The sequence below is a fragment of the Rhynchophorus ferrugineus genome, unplaced genomic scaffold (genome assembly GCF_030347505.1).
Source record: "Rhynchophorus ferrugineus isolate W39M unplaced genomic scaffold, kcgeb_rfMv2 rfM9, whole genome shotgun sequence".
Lineage (NCBI taxonomy): Eukaryota > Metazoa > Arthropoda > Insecta > Coleoptera > Curculionidae > Rhynchophorus > Rhynchophorus ferrugineus.
This window is the reverse complement of record NW_027472588.1, coordinates 14623615-14642589: the sequence shown is the minus strand read 5'-3', so window position 1 is coordinate 14642589 and position 18975 is coordinate 14623615. Positions and strand designations below refer to the sequence as shown.

At 31.1% G+C, this 18975-nt stretch overlaps 1 protein-coding gene across 1 annotated transcript in view; it reads left to right on the top strand.

Moving 5' to 3' along the window:
- Nucleotides 1-12266, top strand: part of LOC143201932 (T-box protein H15) — a 106502-nt gene extending 94236 nt beyond the window's left edge. The window contains exon 5 of the mRNA XM_076413136.1: nucleotides 11119-12266. Within this exon, the coding sequence (XP_076269251.1) occupies nucleotides 11119-11677 (559 nt within the window). The 3' untranslated portion in view covers nucleotides 11678-12266. The remainder of the gene's footprint in view (nucleotides 1-11118) is intronic.
- Nucleotides 12267-18975: the final 6709 nt, after the last annotated feature.

The following is an 18975-nucleotide window of genomic DNA, read 5'->3' as shown; positions in this document are numbered from 1 at the left end:
AATGTAAATATTGAGAAATGTTGACTACTGAACCAGCTACACATTTACTAGCCTAAAACGAATGGATTGTAAATTACAACAATATGTGTACAAATGATATAATTACCTTTAGTATGAGTTCTAGTACAATAGTGTGTTATTTCTGTCATACCATTTTTACTTTTGCAGTGTTTTTATTAGAATAAAAAGAATAATTTTCTTTTTTGCTGTTGTTGTTTTGAAATCTACAGCTATTTCGGGATGAAATTTTGGTATACATTGATTTCATTTTGATGTCCTTGAAACATTTTTGTTACAAATTTGGCTATAAACAAAACTTAGGCGGTTTGCATATTACTTATATTCCGTACATACCTTCTTTTACCCACAATTTCAATTTTTAAAACCAATGTAATTTGCAACACAAGAATAATATAATTTAGTTGTTATTGTTATAGAGTTCTTAATGCATCACAAAACCTAATTATTATAGATTTTTGTTGTTTTCATTTGATCAACAGTAAATTCTAAAATGGCCGATTATTTGTACACTGTAGGTCGAAGTAGAGAGCGCAATATAACGCCGAATATGCGCATGCGCTAATCTGAAAATTACCTTCTCATTATTCTATTCTAATAATAGTATGGACGTGTCTATTTTTAAACGCGTACCTATCTCATTGTGATGGGAGAGACGGAAAAAGTGCGCGCGTCCACAGTTAACAAGAATATAAATCAAAGATCATTTATTTATTATTAATCTTCACCTTCGAGATGGCGGGGCCTTCAGCGAATGATACGTTGCTGTTTTGACAGTATGTTTTATTGCTTAATAAATATTCATTTCATTAAATTTATATCCGCCAGTTCTGGCCTTTGAACTATTCAATAAGGCGATTGAGTAAAAATTGATGGAAACGGAATGAGACAAAATGTGAGAAAAAAAATCAATTTTCTCTCTACCATGTATATATTTCGGCTAGTTTGGAATAATTGCTTTTGAAAGTAGTATCGCTGGATATTTTTTGTTCAGTATCAAAATATGTTTCTCTTTAATTTGCAATATTTTGTATAGTTTTTGTTTGTGCAGTACTTTTTGTTTTTGCCTACTACTGTTTTTTTTATAATATAATAAGCAAACTGTCATTAAGACACAAAATTATTTACTGTAAATACATATGTTTTCGTGTTTTGAGCTACACATTTTCATTAATTAATATGAAGGAATCAGTAGTTAAACATTTATTACTTGTAGATGTATATAGTAATACTGACTAAAATATGAGTAATTTTAAAAGTTGAAGACAAATAATAGAGACAAAATTCTGACGAGGACGTAGAAACAGAATTGGAAGTTGAAATTTAATGATTGAATTATTGTAATTGAGCTAAAGGCCGAAAGAAATAAGCGAACAAACAAAAAGTGTTTTCTTAGTGGCAATACGGTCAAATAATTTTACAACGTAACAACGTTTGGGTACGTGTTGCTAAATCTATATAGATGTACATGGAAACACTTACACAGCTACAGTTCCTTCTGATCAATATCTTTCAAGTGAATGCGTATAATCTGAATTCACTAAACCGTATCTCATATCACCAAAATTTTCCATTTCAGATTGTACGCACTATCAATTTTTTTTATTAATCTCCTAGATCGTCACCAATCTGCCCATGAGCAATAAGTATTGTTATATGATTTCAGTTATATAATAGAACTATTCTGACATGTAGTAGATAACTTCAGTAAGTGATCTACTGTACAACTTATAATCTAAATCTTATTCTAGATACAATTCTAACTTATCTAATAGTCTATCCTAACTTATTCTAAAAACTATTCTAGCTTATTCTAGAGATTATTAAATCTCACTACGTATCTACTAATCAGTTCGTATGGCAGTTTGCCTTTGAGCCTACGCACTTCACTATCATCGCGCATGTTTAACTCTTTGGTTAGTGCATTAGGGTGCACTAAGAATCTTTCAGAGTACTTCGCACTAACACTCCGAATCACATTCGTTATGGATTTTATGGGGGGTGTCACGCTGAGTCAGTTTGTTGGACACGTAATATGGGGCTTCTGCGATGCACTATCAAGAATTTTTAAGAATTGTGACAACTTAGCAATACAAAAGCCATAAACTCGACCCGGTTAAAATAACTTCTTTCCTCGAATCTGTCATTGTCGAAATGAAAACAGCAAAATTACCCGATTTAATATAATAAATAGACAGTTGCAGTCGTCAAGACCACCTCGAAGAACGCGCTAATAAGTAACGATTATACCGTTAGCGGTTTTGTTAATGACGCACAAATTAATTAAGTTTTTGTCGGGTGTTAATAATTACAGAGTGTCGTCTGGACGATGGCCGTTTAGATTCTCGACCGTTTTGCATAAGCAACTGCAATTTACGATCCATTAGGCACACCCATACAGTATTATTTGATTTTTACGACAACAGGCTCGTACTAGAGGTATTTTAAATATTTTTTAGAAGGATTACGTCAGTTTATCACGTAAAAATAGTAGCTAGAGTTGAAATAATGACCTTAAATTAATCAACCGTTTGTTTTGTATATAAATAATCAGCAATTTCATTAGGTCTTATTATATAAGGATATTTTTATGTCATTGCTTTCTTGGATATTTTTTTCTGTGAATTTTTAATCATTTTGTCGACAGAAATCTAATCATAGAGTCGTCTGGCACAAAAATTTGATTTTGCCACTTTGCCAGTTCTTGTAAATTATATGTAGATTTCAAGAATAAATTAAAATTAATCTAAAATATCCTTTTTAAATTTAGGCTTGAAAATGTATCGTTACAAATGCCATCTTCTATAATATACTAAAAGTAATATCAACACATTTTTATGAGACAAGATATTTAATTTTAAAATAATTTTTATTATGGGTAAAGAAGAAAACAATACGATATATAGGATTTTTTAAATATAAATGAACATTGCAGTAACAAACCAAAGTACCTTTTTATATAAGCATGTTTGTATACATATATAGGAGCATACATATATCATAAATAAATCTAATATTCTATAATTTTTACCAAAATACGATGTTCTACATTTCAAAATCAATCGAGTTGAAATTAAATGTTCTTTGTTTAATTTTTCCTCAGCCGGCTTGAATGGCGCAGTGGTTAAGGCGACAGAACGGTCCTCCTATTTAACTTTTGCGATGGTCGCTGCTTCGAATCCTGATAGGGCATGAATGTACTTTCTATTTATGATTCTAATTGTAAATGTGTTTATAGGCGACAGTACAAAATCATACAAGGAATAACTGTCCCAGTCACGCCTGTAACCAGGCTGGGTAAGACCGGAAGTCTTCTGGGATGGTCTCTATATTTGTCACTGGCCAATCGGTAGGCTTAATGCCGAGGATTGTGATTCGGATCCAGGGTTAAACTATAGGTCTAGTTAAGATGGTTCGTTGGTAAAAAGGAGACTTTAAAATATTACAAATTGTCATTAACAAAATACAAATCGAGTGATTTTTGAACCGACTACAATTTTGTTTAAAATATAATAAATCTAATATCGAATTGAATCCAATTTGCAAAATTAAAACAAATAATAAAGTAGATACTCATATGAATGACATTTTGTCAAATCTGTATTCTGTGGTATTTAAAGCTAAAACATGAACGATACAGGAACAAAGTACATTATAATATTTACCTTTTATATGAAATATAAGTGAATAAAAACAATGAAAACGTTGCATCCAAATCAATAGAGTTCTTAACCTATAACTTAATAAATTACTTATAAAATATAAAATTGATTAAAAACTTTTAATAACTCATATGCTAATAAAATAACGATGAACGGAGAATACAGAAATTAAATATTGTTAATAATAGTTTTATATCAGATATAAAGAAGCCTGTGATACCAAAACAAAAATGGGGACATTCAACTGATTAGATTCTACCTCTCGTTTGCTCATAAAATGGCAACTTTGCACAATGAAGCGAAAGCTACCGAAGATGACCATGTGTCACTGAAATTCTTATCAGAATCTTAGTGGATGTCATCTATGTAGTCTGTTGTCCGAAAATAATAAAGTGAATCAATGAACAAAATACATACAAGTACCTAATAACTACAAATAACAACTATTAATATATATTTAAATCAATCAGATTTATTTAGTCCTTAACTATCATTCAATATTTCGAGTTTTTGTTACTCATTTCCGAAATATTTGCTAAAAAAATACATTAATTTACACCGAAGAGATATCCGTAACTAATTGAATCGGTTCGGAGCGCCGCCACTGACACCGATTTCCGAATCACCACCCAACATTACCGACTCGATGACCGGTGAGGTAATTAAAGGCAAAGTTAGAAAATAAGCAGGAAAACACTACCTGAGGTGTGAGAAAATGCAGGTTTCATTATATCGTCAAGGCGGCTCTTCTTGCGTAGAGGACGATCGCGTAAAATTACAGGGCGGCAGATCGAGCAACGCCCTCGGGCGGCCAACATTCAAAACAGATAAATTAAATTCTATCACAGGCGAAATGAGCCGGCCGAGGCAGGGGCGTGGACGTTTTTCGGTAATCGACTGACGAGGAAAAAAGTCATAATATCATTTTAATTGCTAAATCGCTCAACAACAACATATCAAACTCCCGTTTTGTGTTTTTTAATGGATCCTTATGTTTCTAGTTTCACTATTCAATTAAAAAATACACCGGTACCAATATTATACTTACATATATATACTATATTAATTTACTTATATATTTACCCGTATTAAATATCAGATGCTTGTTGTGCCCTGATGATTTTATAATTTTAAAAAGGAATTTGTTGAGGGATATTGATTTAACGCAGATACATATAAACCAAAAGGAAACAATTGAACTGTAAGCTCCGGAGCATGTACTGGCTGATTGGACCCAAATGACGAAGTACTAGAAAGATTTCAAAATAAAACAATGATGACTCGGCCCAATATTCGACCCCACATAAATAATAATCATGTGTACCTGGATTAGAATCTGCGAACAATAAAGGAAGAAATTGAGTCAAACAACAAGAACTGTCAAGCCAGACAAGACCAACATATTAACCAGTTAGCTGCTGCACTTCAGGAGAGTTTCATTATTTAATTAAAGTACATACCGAATAAAATTTATTTACTCCAACTTATACTTTAAAAACTTAGAGGTATATACTTAATCTATACGGTATATTATTATTTTACTTATATATTTGCCCGTATTAATTATCTGGTACTGTGATTATTTTATAATTTTAAAAAGTGATATATAATTTTATAAATTTTAAGATTTCAATCAAAATTTTTTATATCTTTTCCAACGACACCTCACTTGGTGCGCATATGGGCTAAAAAGGAACAATTAGACTACAAGCTTCGGAGCATGTATTAGCTCATCGAACGCAAGTCAAGGTTATCAGAAAATAGTAAAATAGCCATCTATAAAGCAATATTGAGCCAGTAGGGAAGTTTGTCATACAGTTATGGGGCACAGGAAGTGTGGCCATAATTGGGCACTCTTAAGATATTCTCGCCCAAAGAGGAATAATATACCAGAAGTAGTATCAAAGTTCGGAGGCAGAAGATGAGGATGGTATCAATGGGTGCTAAAATACATCAATTGATGAAAATCTTACAAGATATTAGATTATTGCTTCAAAGAAACAGATTGATAAGTAGCAGAATACAAGTATTATTACAAGTATTTCCCAACTTTCTGACAATATAGTGATACCGTGTCCAAAGGACGGTATTGTTTTAGTAGCAATCCGGTCATCGATCCATTTGTGCACTTCCTGAAAATTTCGAAACCGCGTACCAGCCTAGCCGTACTTCATTGACCTCAACAAGTGATAATTATCATAGTGTACCCCAGCATTATCACGCAAGAATAGGATTTTGTTTCTGTTGAGTTTTTGAGTTTTTTTTTGCAAAAATGCATAGTTTAGTATCTACAACTGACATTGGCCGACATTTTTAATAACAATTTAATTCGGTATTAGCAATTTGTAATATAGCACACCCTGCTCTTCCTATTATACTATGGTCATGAATATTCCTATGGCTTCGATATTGGTATGGATGGCTTTCCTGGACTAACCCATAATCTCTTGGGCTTCGAATTGTCGAGATAGATCCACTGTTCATCTCAAGTCACTATACGTCATAGAAAATTCTCTGTAGCTTGGCAAGCAATGAAACTTCTCGAAAAAGAACCAAAGAAAAACCTTTCGAAATAGGATTTTTGATAAATTCGTGTGGTAGCCATTTTCCGTCACATACATCATGTGGAAACCGTCTAATTATCAACTGCTAGGTTGTTTGAAAGTTTTTTGAGATTTGAAGCTTTGTTTTCATCTAATAGATCGTTTGTCTTTGATATCAAAATCATCAATATTAAAAAGTTAAAACCAGAACCGACAATAGGTACACTGTATAACGTAGTAATACAAATGGAAAGCTAAACTACTAAATTAAATATATAATTATAATTGCCAATAAACATATAATAAGAACAAAAATATTATTAATATCCTATTCTGTTTAATATATCTCCATTTCCTACTAGATATATATATAATATGACAACTAAGCTATTCTCGTTTAAACAAAGCTTATTTTATAAATATTTAATATCAAAATACCATATCATTTATGCGATTAATTGTATATAATTCTCATCTTAATTTATTGTAATGTTAATTCATCATCTTTTATCCTTTCATTTTCTTCAACTTTCTCCCTTCTTTCTACCCACCAATCAATAATCACCACCATGTGATACCGTTTTGAAAAAAACCTTGCTGGTTTGGCAGAATTATCGATTAATTTTTACACTTCATCACTTTTTTTAATCTATTTGGCAACTACATTTCACCGATGTGAAGAAGTGGTAATCTGAGGATTCACTTTTCATCGTTAGTTTCAATACACCACAGAGAACTTTTCTCTTTTGACGTGGAAAGCAAACAAACGACGATATTTAAAGTGTTAGGAATGGTCATTTTTGCATGTTACCTATTATGCGCAAATATATGTATCGGATAAGCTGCCTGAAAGTTTTTCGAACTTTGAGCCTTTTTTCGTCACATCCTGTAGGCAATTGTTATTAATTGAGATAATATATTATAAATTATTAGGAAAAGTTAGCAGAGTGAATAACAATTTACTAAAACTGATGAAAAATTACCAATCATATCAATCTAAATGAGAAGAAAGTCACTTTAAATATCATGCCGGCCTAAAACCGTTGTAGTCACACCCTATTGTCTCATTCATAAAGTATTTTGTTATCGATCGGTGTTGTTTTTGAAGATTTTATCCGCAATATTTCACTCTCTTTGCTAAAACGTTAGATTGACTCATACCAACCGTACTGGCATTTAACGATACTAATTGCGCGATACTGACCACCGTTCGAACCAAAAGCACCATTTTCGATCAAGATACACCGCGAGACTTTCATCATTGCAAAACGATTTTACTACTGACGCAGCTCCTGCCCAAGCAGCTCGATATCTGATCAAGTCACTTAATTATGCATAACTGATTCTGATGATTGTTTTGTGAGATACGGTCCGGGAGATACGTTCTGTTCTGCATTGGACTTGACAAAGTGCTTCTACATTCTCTGACGTGTGCATTAATTTACATTAACATTAAAGTCCATTACAACGCCGTCTCGATAAAATCTCCATTGGTCTCGCCGTGAAAGAATGAAACATTTTTTTTTGTTCTTCGACTTCCTATGATGGTGGACGACCGAAAAAAAAAGCGTAATTTCACTTTTAAATTGTTTTCGATTATTGCTAGAGCGTTTCCTCGTGTTTTTGTTTTAATTTTAATAATCACGGATAAGAATAAGTAATCACTTTTGAAATAATTTCTGGTACTTTGGTTTTATCCCCACTATATTTCACCAAAAATCATATAAAGGTTTAGTCTAGAAATTTACTTATATATTGAAACTGTTGAGAAGGTATCTTCAGTTCTACTGAATATATTTAGTTAAAATTAGGTGCTTATTAAAAGTAACTGAAACAAAATTTGTATTTTTACATTTTAAAAAATTTTAAAATTGCAAAAATTATTTTGGCGATTGGGTGAAAAAAAAACTTTGACTTATTTTACTTTCATAAGATGGAAAAGTATATAAAGAAGGTCAAATTGGTTCAGTAGAACTTGAGATATCAAATCAATCTTTTCAAAATATAGTTTCGAGAAAAACGCTTTTGAAATTTTGTATTTAAATGAATCTTATGGCGCAATAAGATGAATCACTTAAAGGCACATTCTTAAATGATTAAGATAGGATTAAAATATATATTAAATTATATAATAAGAAGGTATGATTAAGATGTGAAAAAAATAATCGATTTTTTCGAAATTATAAACTAGAAAGCCGCCTTAATTAAGCTGGCTTTGAATATTATTAAAAATATTCTGGCATTAATTGTACTATCGATGAACAGGCAGAAGAAATAACAAAGGGCTTATGATTTTAATACCTTTTTCTATTCAAAAAATTTAATCTACTTTTTATAGTATGCATTTAAAACCTAGAAAATGGTAAATAATAAAAAATATAAAACTTTTCAAAAATAAAACTGTCTTGACCTGTACTCAGAAAAATGGTAATCGATTGAAACAAAATAAATTTATTGATATTAAACACTAATTATTGAAGGTAATACCGTTATACCTTTCTATAGAAGCTTTTGTCCTATCAACAACAAAAAATAGGAGAGTCGATGTTCACAAGCCTTTTTTGAGGTGTGTTTTTTACTAGCTAAACAGTTCGCCAATTGTAATAACTTGGTGTCAAGTCCGGACTATAAGGTGTATGCATAAAAATATCCCACCTAGCTTACAAGCAGTGGTATCGTTGTGCATGATATGTTTTTGTTGAAACATAATTACTATCCTAATATCCAAAGTTGGGGGTTTCTAGGCGATTACTATCTTCATGCGGTTCAAATGTTCATGTTCCAACTAATAATAGTAAATCGTCTCATAGTTTAAGATTCCTTGCCAATCTCGCCAAAATTACAAGAAAATATTCACGATCGTCAATCCCAAATTGACTACTATTTTTGATTGACGATATCATGGGTATTCCACTTTTCATACTCAGTCATGAATCACTTCAAATATTGCTCAATTTAGTGATGTTTAAGAGATGGAGATTACATATCCATACAACCAGCTTTTTTATATCTAATTTTCAAATGATTGCAAACGACTTAAAAAGTTAACGGCAAACGGCTATAATTTTTAGCTCCTGGAAATTAGAAATAGTGTTCATATGATGGTGGGATTCAGCTATTTCCATAATTTTATCCACATTTTTCATAATTGCCTTTGATTGCTATAGTATGGGAAACATTATTTGCATTTTCTGCAGTTTAGCTTGCCCTTTTGTCTTGATTTTTTTTATAACTTACAAAAAATTTTAGTATAATGCATTTACTTTTACTAGTCGGAATAATATTCCTTGTTTTATTTGATACTAGCGACCCGCCCCGGCTTCGCACGGGTGCAATGCTGATACTAAATTAAATACACTACAGAAAAAATATGAACGTTGTATATAAAAACATAGCGGCCCGCTCCGACTTTGCACGGGCATAAAATATATATGCCTATATCACTCAATGAAAACATGATTAAAATCGATCCAGTATTTTTGGTTCATTCATTACTGCCCTTAGTCTGCACGCATTAAATTTGGAGTAAAACAATTCCTCTTCCCCTCTACTTACTATGAAGATTTCCTGCTATCTTTGGAATATCTAAATTCATACAATTTTTATTATATTACACATTTTTAAACGCAAATTTTAAATTTGTAATATCTCCGAAAATATTTGTTTAATTTACATGCTGTAAGGAACCATACTGATCTATATTAATTGCACACTGTATTTAAGGTACTTAATACTCGATAAGGATTAATGCCGTATTGCTAAAAATAGCTTCGTAAATAAGCCATTTTCTCACGTAAAAAGTAAACAATAAAAATGGTTAATGTGGGTTATCCCTAAAAGATAAACATATACCATCGCGGACTTTTTTGTAGACCTTTTTATGGTGTACAATACTGTAGTACATTAATTTGATCTAACTCGTAGGGTTAGGCAGCGTTTTTGCTAATTGCTAAATAAGCCTAAAAAAATAGGTTAATTTACGACATCACGTTAGAAACCTCTAAAATTAGCAATGTTGCCTTAGTATATTATGCATGTATTATACATATAAACCTTCCTCTTGAATCACTCTATCTATTGAAAAAAACCGCATCAAAATCCGTTGCGTAGTTTTAAAGATTTAAGCGCACATAGGGATATAGGGACAGAAAAGGCGACTTTGTTTTATACTATGTAGTGATATGGTAAATATGTTTAGTTATTATATACTAACATTAACATTTGTTAATCATCAACACCGAGCGTATTCACGATGCTGTAGTTACTGAAACCTTTATAATATTTTTATAAAATTATTGGGTAATAATAAAATAGCTAACCAATCATCATCAACCAACAACTGTTAATGTAATATCGTAGCTATATTTAGAGGTGAAGCTTAACACAATTAGAATTCGTTCAGATTTCCTTATACTATTAAAAAAGCGCGAAGTCTTCCCCACAAATTATAGCGTTACTACGACCACGTCTTCTTGCACGAAAAAATATTAATGACAATATAAAATGCGTTTGAAAAGAGAACTATAATTTGATCTGAACAGTCACACTCGAGAGGAAACGGCTACGATTTCACTTTAAATTATACAGCAATTCAAAAACGATTTGTATTTCGGTAAATTTAATTAGTAGGTACCGGCCAAATAGTTTTTAAACGTCTGCCAGCGGTTGTCTTGTGGTTTTCAAAACACCATTCGAGTAATCTCGCTCATTATCTGAAGGGAAGATTAGTAGTTCTCAGGATATTAATATTCTTGTTAACGTTTACTGTTTAAAAAAATATGGTGTTTTGATCATCGATCATCAATATTTCTAATGAGTTTTGCTCAAAATTATTATTAATACACTTACAAATTAATCAATTTTCAAAAATCTAATGTCTCCTTATTTTTTTTCAGAGAACCAATGGACAGTCTCTTCATGGACCAGCATTTTCTCAGATCATCCTTACGACTATACGGCGGTGAGTCTATTGATGCTGAGAACAATAACGCAAACTTTTTCTCGGCGGCAATGATGGAGAAAGCACGAGCTCATCTTCAAATGTGGAATCGAGCTGGAGCCGCAGCGGCTGCTTATAATCCCAGCGAGTTACATGCATTTTTACTAAACAGTTCAAGTCAGCAAATGTTCCTGGGTCAAAGAACCGCGATGCCTTTAGGCTTGAGTAGTCATTTGTGGTCACAAGGTGGAGCTTCATGGCCCAGCACGATTCACCAGGCACTGCCACCGGGATTGTTGGGATCTTCGCGTCCACAGATGACTCCTCCACCGGCTTCCACGCCAAGCTCGTCAGGTTCTCCCAGCCCAACCTCAGTGGCATCATCCACGGAATTAAGACTACCGAAACCAGTATTTCCATCAACTATGCACCACCGTTTCAGTCCATACGCATCGCCGCTATCGCGGCCCTCCGGGACCTCCTTGAGTCCAACAACATCCAGACCGAACCATTGATAATGGTCCGAGTGAGTGGTGTGATTGAAGATGCTGAAGCAAAACCAAAGAGTCTAAATTGTTGGACGTTAAATGTGAAGTTTACTATTATTTTCATTCTTTTTTTGTATATAATGTGAAATAAAATAAGTATTTATTATTACTACTACTACTAAAAAAATATGAACACTGTACCCAGAGAGAGAATCTTTAGTTGTAAAAAGACCAGTATTATCTTAGATGTTTAATTTTAGTTAACTTAGCTGGAATATTTATAGTTCCTTCCGTTTGTTTTACGGTTCTGCAATTATCCATATCGGAAACAAAAATGGTACCGCGCGGAAACATAACCGCTTTATTTAATACGGCATTAGATCTGGCGGCACCATTAAAGCAAACTGATTTTCTGTCGGTAACTTACAGAACCCAACCACTGTACCTATTTGCTATGTAAATAGTCTACTTATAATTGTGTAATAGAAGCAAAAAACTTATCACTGTGTAATATGTTTGGTTATTTTTGTACCTAGTTCTGTTAAAAAAAATATTGTTGTTGTGTATATAATCCAGTGGAATGTAAATTATTTGAATAAATAATATTAATTGAAAATAAGTAATTTTCATCGTTATAAAAATCCTCCTCCACCTCCCACTAAATCTAGATAACTTATATTTTGTTAATATTAATTTCTTCGAAGATTGTTAATATTCGATTTTTTACTCCCTTTATTTGAGACACATATTCAAAATATCATGCCATTTTAATATTCCTAATATTACAGTTCTAGCGAGTTAATTTCATGATTAAAATTAATTTAGTTTGAAAATTGTACTACATTATGTGTAAAATGGCAAAGCATTATGTGTGCATTATAAAATAATATAATGATTAACAGCATTTTCTTTTGCTTCAAATGCGGCCGTTTTTCTGTTATTTTGTCTTTCAAACGGTCCAATAACGCTATGTGATAGTTGCCGTGGAAGGTCCTTCCTTTTTCAAGGTGGTCAATGAAAATTATTCCATGCGCATTGCCAGCCGACTGTTGTGTTTTCCCATGCTTTAGAGCGGGTTCATCGGGTGACTGTCGATTGGACTTCAGAGTGAAATGATAGAGCCATGTTTCATCCATTGTCACATATCGATGCAAAAGCTCGGGTTTATTACGCTTGATCATCTTCAAACATTGCTCCGAATCATCAACTCGTTGTGTTTGGTCAATAGTGAGTTCGCGCGGCACCCACTTTGCACAGAGTTTTCTCATACCCAAATATTCGTGAATCATATGATGTTTACGTTCAGTTGATATCTTTAGAGTGTCTGCTATTTTATTCAATTTCAATTCACGGCCATTCAAAATAATTTTGTGGATTTTTTAAATGTTTTCGTCGGTAATATCCTCTTTTGGGCGTCTACTGCGTTCACCGTCTTCGGTACTCATTTCACCATGTCTAAGCTTAGCATACCAATCCTTGATGGTTGATTTTCCTGGGGCGGTGTCCGGAAACTCGGTATCAGGCCAAGCTTTTGCTTCAACTGTATTTTTTCTCTTCAAAAAGCACTATTTTATCAACACGTGAAATTCCTTTTTATCCATTTTTTTCACAATAACAAAAGCTGCTTCACTCAAAATGCTATAATTCACAAACTAATGATCCGACAGCTGTCAAATTTATACACGCATCTTTTGAAGGTTAAGGCTAACTAAAAACATGTTAATTTAATTGTAATAAAGCCCATCTATGTGGTTATATGGCTATAAATATTGATTGAAACAATTGTTATTGAAAGCCTCTATTTTATTTGCATTCAAAATAATTTTTTTCGTGAATTATTTCCAATTTGTATAAAGTAAAGTAAAGATTTGAAACAATTAAATACTAAAAGCCGTGAAGAAGAGACTCAATTTCAAGGGAGGACCTGGCTAAAAATCCAGTGCAAGAACTAGGAACTTAGTGTACGTTTTAATGTCCATCTTATACGCCAGACATAGCTCTCAGCTTTTCTCATAGCTAACGATTTTTTTGGTGGTAAACCAATATTTGTCAATGATTTCTGTTAATATTGAGGGGTATTACGAGATAACTATGACAGTGACGGTACTCCAAATGCTGTAGAATCCTTGAAATAAGTATATATCCTCATTCGCATAAAAGGTATTTTTCACCTGGATCAGTCATATTGAAAATAATGCTCAAAGGCAAAAAGTCAATAATAACATTGTTATTGGTAATCATTATTTTCATAAACTTTTACGTTAGCAGTTAATAGTAATTTGTTAAACACTTTAGGCAACATTTACTTGATGAATTCTAATAATAAGAGAGCCAACAATAAATATAAATATAACGAATATTAGGCAGGTGGATGTAGGTATGTAGAATATTAATTGACAGGTAGGTTGATTTATTTTCATTTTTAGTTGATAAGTTCTATTCTGAATATGAATTGGCACTTTTTATTATCTTTGCTGCCTACTTCTTATATTTTTTTTTTACAAAAACTCTCTTACGGGATTTTTTATTATAATAAAAAGCATTGTTAATTAGTTTAATATGAAAACCAAGAGCAATCTAAACCTGCAAAAAAATTAGAGAATATGTTGATATATTCTATATTAGAGAATTATTTTTAGTTTTATTCTAATTCCAATTCTAGTCTATCGTCAGTGATTCAATATTGTATAAAGTATAAATATCAGAGTAGTTGAATTTGATTTTTATCTATTGAACATTATATATATTTTTTAATGTTTATAGAATTTCGCTTAAAAGATAAAAATAGAACATCGTATTGCAGAACAAAACAAGTAATACAAACTGATACATTATTAATTGGTCAAAAATAATATATTAAGCCAGTTGAAGCAAGCCCATCAAAACCTTAGCGAGATTAATATAATATAAAATTAATAAAGTCATAAGGGCGTGTGTTTGTTATGCATTGCAGAAATAAACTAAAGCTATTAATGGTAAAGATCGACATATTAAAATCAAGAAATGAAGAAACAAACAAAATGGTTGAATATATAAAATAATCATACCAAACATAAAATATATATATGTGATTATATCCCCCATATGCCATATTCCCTATGATATAATGCAGATTATCATTTCACTGGATCGATGCTGTTAAGCTTAACTAATTCAACTAGGCCATATTTTGGTGAATACATGGAATAATCATGTGTTCAGACAATTCCTCGTGATGCAGAAAACCTTTTACACATTACACCAAGAAGTTACTTTATTCGTGGTAAACCCAGCAGGTAGTAGAGACTTTTGATGTATCCACAAACGCTAATTTATGTTTAACATTTGTTTGGACAGCTATATGAATGGCCTATTATAGAAATGCAAAATAAGGGACTGAAAATATAATCCTTAAAATCTATAGAATTTTATGGTTAACTGGATATTTGATTCACTCATTTAAATTATTATTTAATAACGCTCTTTTATATTTTTGTGTTGGATATACCTATAACAAGAATACCCATAATTTTTAAAGGATTATATTTACATTATTTAAAAAATACGTTACTTTGCTTATTATTAATTAGTAAAAGTGTTTTAATTACTAACTGAAGCATAATGTATTTAATGGTCCTAATTATACATCAAAAATTATCGTTTCAATATTATTTAACAACTAAAGATAAAATTATTGTATTATATTATCATATGTTCTGTAGTAAAATATATTAATATTATATAGTAGAATATAAAATACGTGTAGTAGATAGGTTTAATAAGGTTGTTGTTTATTTTTATTTAGTTATTACAACTATTATTATGTACACATTTTATTTTAAAATGTTTTTTGTGTGTGTTAAAATTTAAAATTAGATGTGTTTTAATTCTTTTCTCTTACTTTTAAAATGCTTAAGTAATAGTCTGCACGAAGAATATAATAGACCTGTGAAATAATTTCGTATAATTCAGCTTGGTTATTGGCGTAATTAAACTAATTATTATTTTACAAGATTTTACAATTTTGCCCATGAAGAAACACAAATATTTATGCCCCAGTTGTACTCATTATTCTACATAGTGGGAGAATAAATAATTGGATGAAACAACCATTAGCATACACTAAATATGCACATTTTATTTCTCTCAAAGAAACTCTAAACTACTCAAGGCGAAACATTATCTGGTTTATTTCAGATAGTTTCATAATGTGGTTGATAAATTGTATTTATTGACATAATATAAAAACTGGTATAGAGCCTAATTTTAAATTATAAATCTATAATATTATGTGATAATATATTTAATATTTGTTAAAAATATATAATGTATATACAATTAGTTTAAAATGAAGTTGGTTATGAAATCATTAAATTAATTTATTTTTGGTGGACATAATTTTGAGTGTATAGTATGTACAAAGTCAGACACGCGTTAAAAAAATCAGGAACAGTCACATTTAGACCGGTGAGATCCAAAAGACTGACATTAAAGGTTTAAGAGGTCATATCAAATCGCAGATACTTTATTTATAGTTTAGTTCGTCGAGTGTCTTACAATCCGTATATGAGAGACCTATTCCAAATTATAAAATGTAAAATAACTTAATTTATGGAATTGCAGTGGGCAGTAGACAACAAACTGTGTCCATAAACGCAAACTTCTTTACCACCCGTAATATTACCTCCCCGTTCGTTGATATATAGATTTATTATAGGTAGATAATTACAAAATATATTCATACCTGAGCACATAGATAATATCTTTATCGTATGTTTCTCGTTCTACTGTATACCATTCTTGTTAGATTCTTTTAATATTTTTTATTAACCTATACTATTCTATATCAGTTTATCAACTTTACCTTTCGTTGAATTTACTCTGTTCTCTATTTTGCTTATATCTGGGAATACTTCATACAAAATAATGTTTCATGATGCTGCACAACATGTAAAAAATTATGTTTGTTGTTTAGTGCCATCACATTAATTACACTATCACTAATTACTACTAGTGACAACTAGAATTCTCAGCATTAAAAAATATTAGATTATTAGATGTTTTGTAATAGAGAACACCCTATTACATTTCAACAGCCACAACAGCCACCAAAAATTATAAAATAAAACTGGTTTTGTCCATTAGAAACAAACCATGATAAATATATATAAGTCCATGGAACCGTATTAGTTGCCACCCAGATATATTTATGTGTTATTTAACCTGATTATAGTTAAAATGTTTCATATCTTTCTGCGCTTTACCTATTGTAGATCTCAATTTATAATGAAAAATCCAACAAATATTATAATATTATGAGACGTAAATCTATGCAAGTGCAATTCACGTATTATCAGACCGCACAGGCATCAATAACAACAATTAACACTATGAATAAATAAACTATATAGCATTATTAATTAAATTATTATTAAATATTATAACTGATACCAAAATGTCTGTGGAATGAATATTTAAAAAAGAAAAGAAAATAATTGGAGTTACAATATAGGAAAAGGTTTATTAGAAGAAAATTACAATTATCCATACATAACATATTGCTGTTATACAAGCAAGTATTGGAACCTATGTGGACATATGGAATTCAATTATAGGGATGTTCCGCAAAACTAATATATATATATATACAGTACAAGTTTTTCAGAACAAGGTCCTGAGAAGAATTGTAGGTGCACCCAGATATAGGAGAGATTACTTACATCTTACACTACATCTTATTTACATCTTTTTATGGAATGGAATAATACCGCACAATTGTTTTATCGTATTTTAATATACTAATTACTATTTTAAATAATATACTATAACAAATATAGACAACGCAATAGAACATAAACAACACCTAAAAACTAAAATAGTATAATAATCATATATACTAAATAAAAATTAAACATGTACCTAGTCATAGAAAAAATACTAATTCATAGCATAATTAAAAATGATCGCACAATAACTACTAGCGCTTTTTTAAATAAAGTAAATGCTTTATTTATTATTGAACGGAAATATTTTTTAACAAAAATCGAGAGAGTAATCAAAATATTACCTATTATTGTCACAAAAACAGTCGAAAGTATTTTACTATTTATTATTTACAATTTTAATATTTTACCCTATTACATTAACAATATTGAAAACTATTTTTCCAAAATGCCACACTGTTAATATACAATGTATTGTTATATATATAATACATATAAATCTAATAAGCATAAATTGGGTACATTTTTGTGAACGTCGCGGCTAAGACGACAGAGCCAGAACGTTAAAAATCAATCGAATGAAACTAGTAGAACCAAAAATAGTAACTGAAAGTACATGACTGAGACAGTCGATTGTAAAAAATAGTAATAAATTCAGTTGGACGCATAAAAATTCAATAAAAGTACTCTTAATATACCATTCTTAGAATATGTATTGAAAGTGTATGAATTTTATGTTAATGTATGAAATTTTTATTAATAAGCATAGAAGCATAGTGGTAAATATAATACAGTCTTAAATAACATTACATGACATAAACATTAACTAACACAAGCATTAACTAATGAAAATTTAGTTAAAATGCATTTTCTGTGACATCTAAGATGGAACCGACCAATTTATACTTATAACAATTTATACTTACAACTAAACTTCCGAAATATGTACATTTACTAAAAGCCTAAAAGTAAATATACGTTTGACCAAGGGCGTGTCAGCCTCATCAGGACGACCCATTCTGTCAAAAGTCACAATCATTACAAGCCCGCCCCCATCAACGAAAAATTTACGATATCCATTTCTCGACGTCGAGGAAAATATTAAATCCCAGAAGTCAAGATGCCGAACAGATTGGCCAGAGGGCTTAAGGGATTATCACCGCGAGAGGGTGTAAACACTTCGCTTGTTTAGGTTTTTGGCTTGTACGAGTTAAATGGATTAGAAAATCCGAAAGAGAAACGAAGGCATTATTGATACTTACCTGGTACTATTTTGGGGATTTTGACGCTTTAACGTCATGTCGGACGTGGTGCACAATGGAAATATTTATTTTTGTTCTGGGATTTGCACGGTGTTCTTTGTGGTACGCACAAACCATTGTATGGAAGTATTCTATGATAACAACAAAGACAATACAGTGTGATATTCCAGTTAACGTTTATGCTTTATTCATTTAATGTAACTTAATATACTCTAAGAAATGTTGATTTCAATTTTCAGTCTGATGAATAAACAAAATAATTCATTGAATAAATGTGTCACAAATGTGTTTTAAGTTCAGTTAAAGATGCCACCAGTTAACATAAGTAAAGTAACGTTGGTTGATTTGAATAATATTCAAT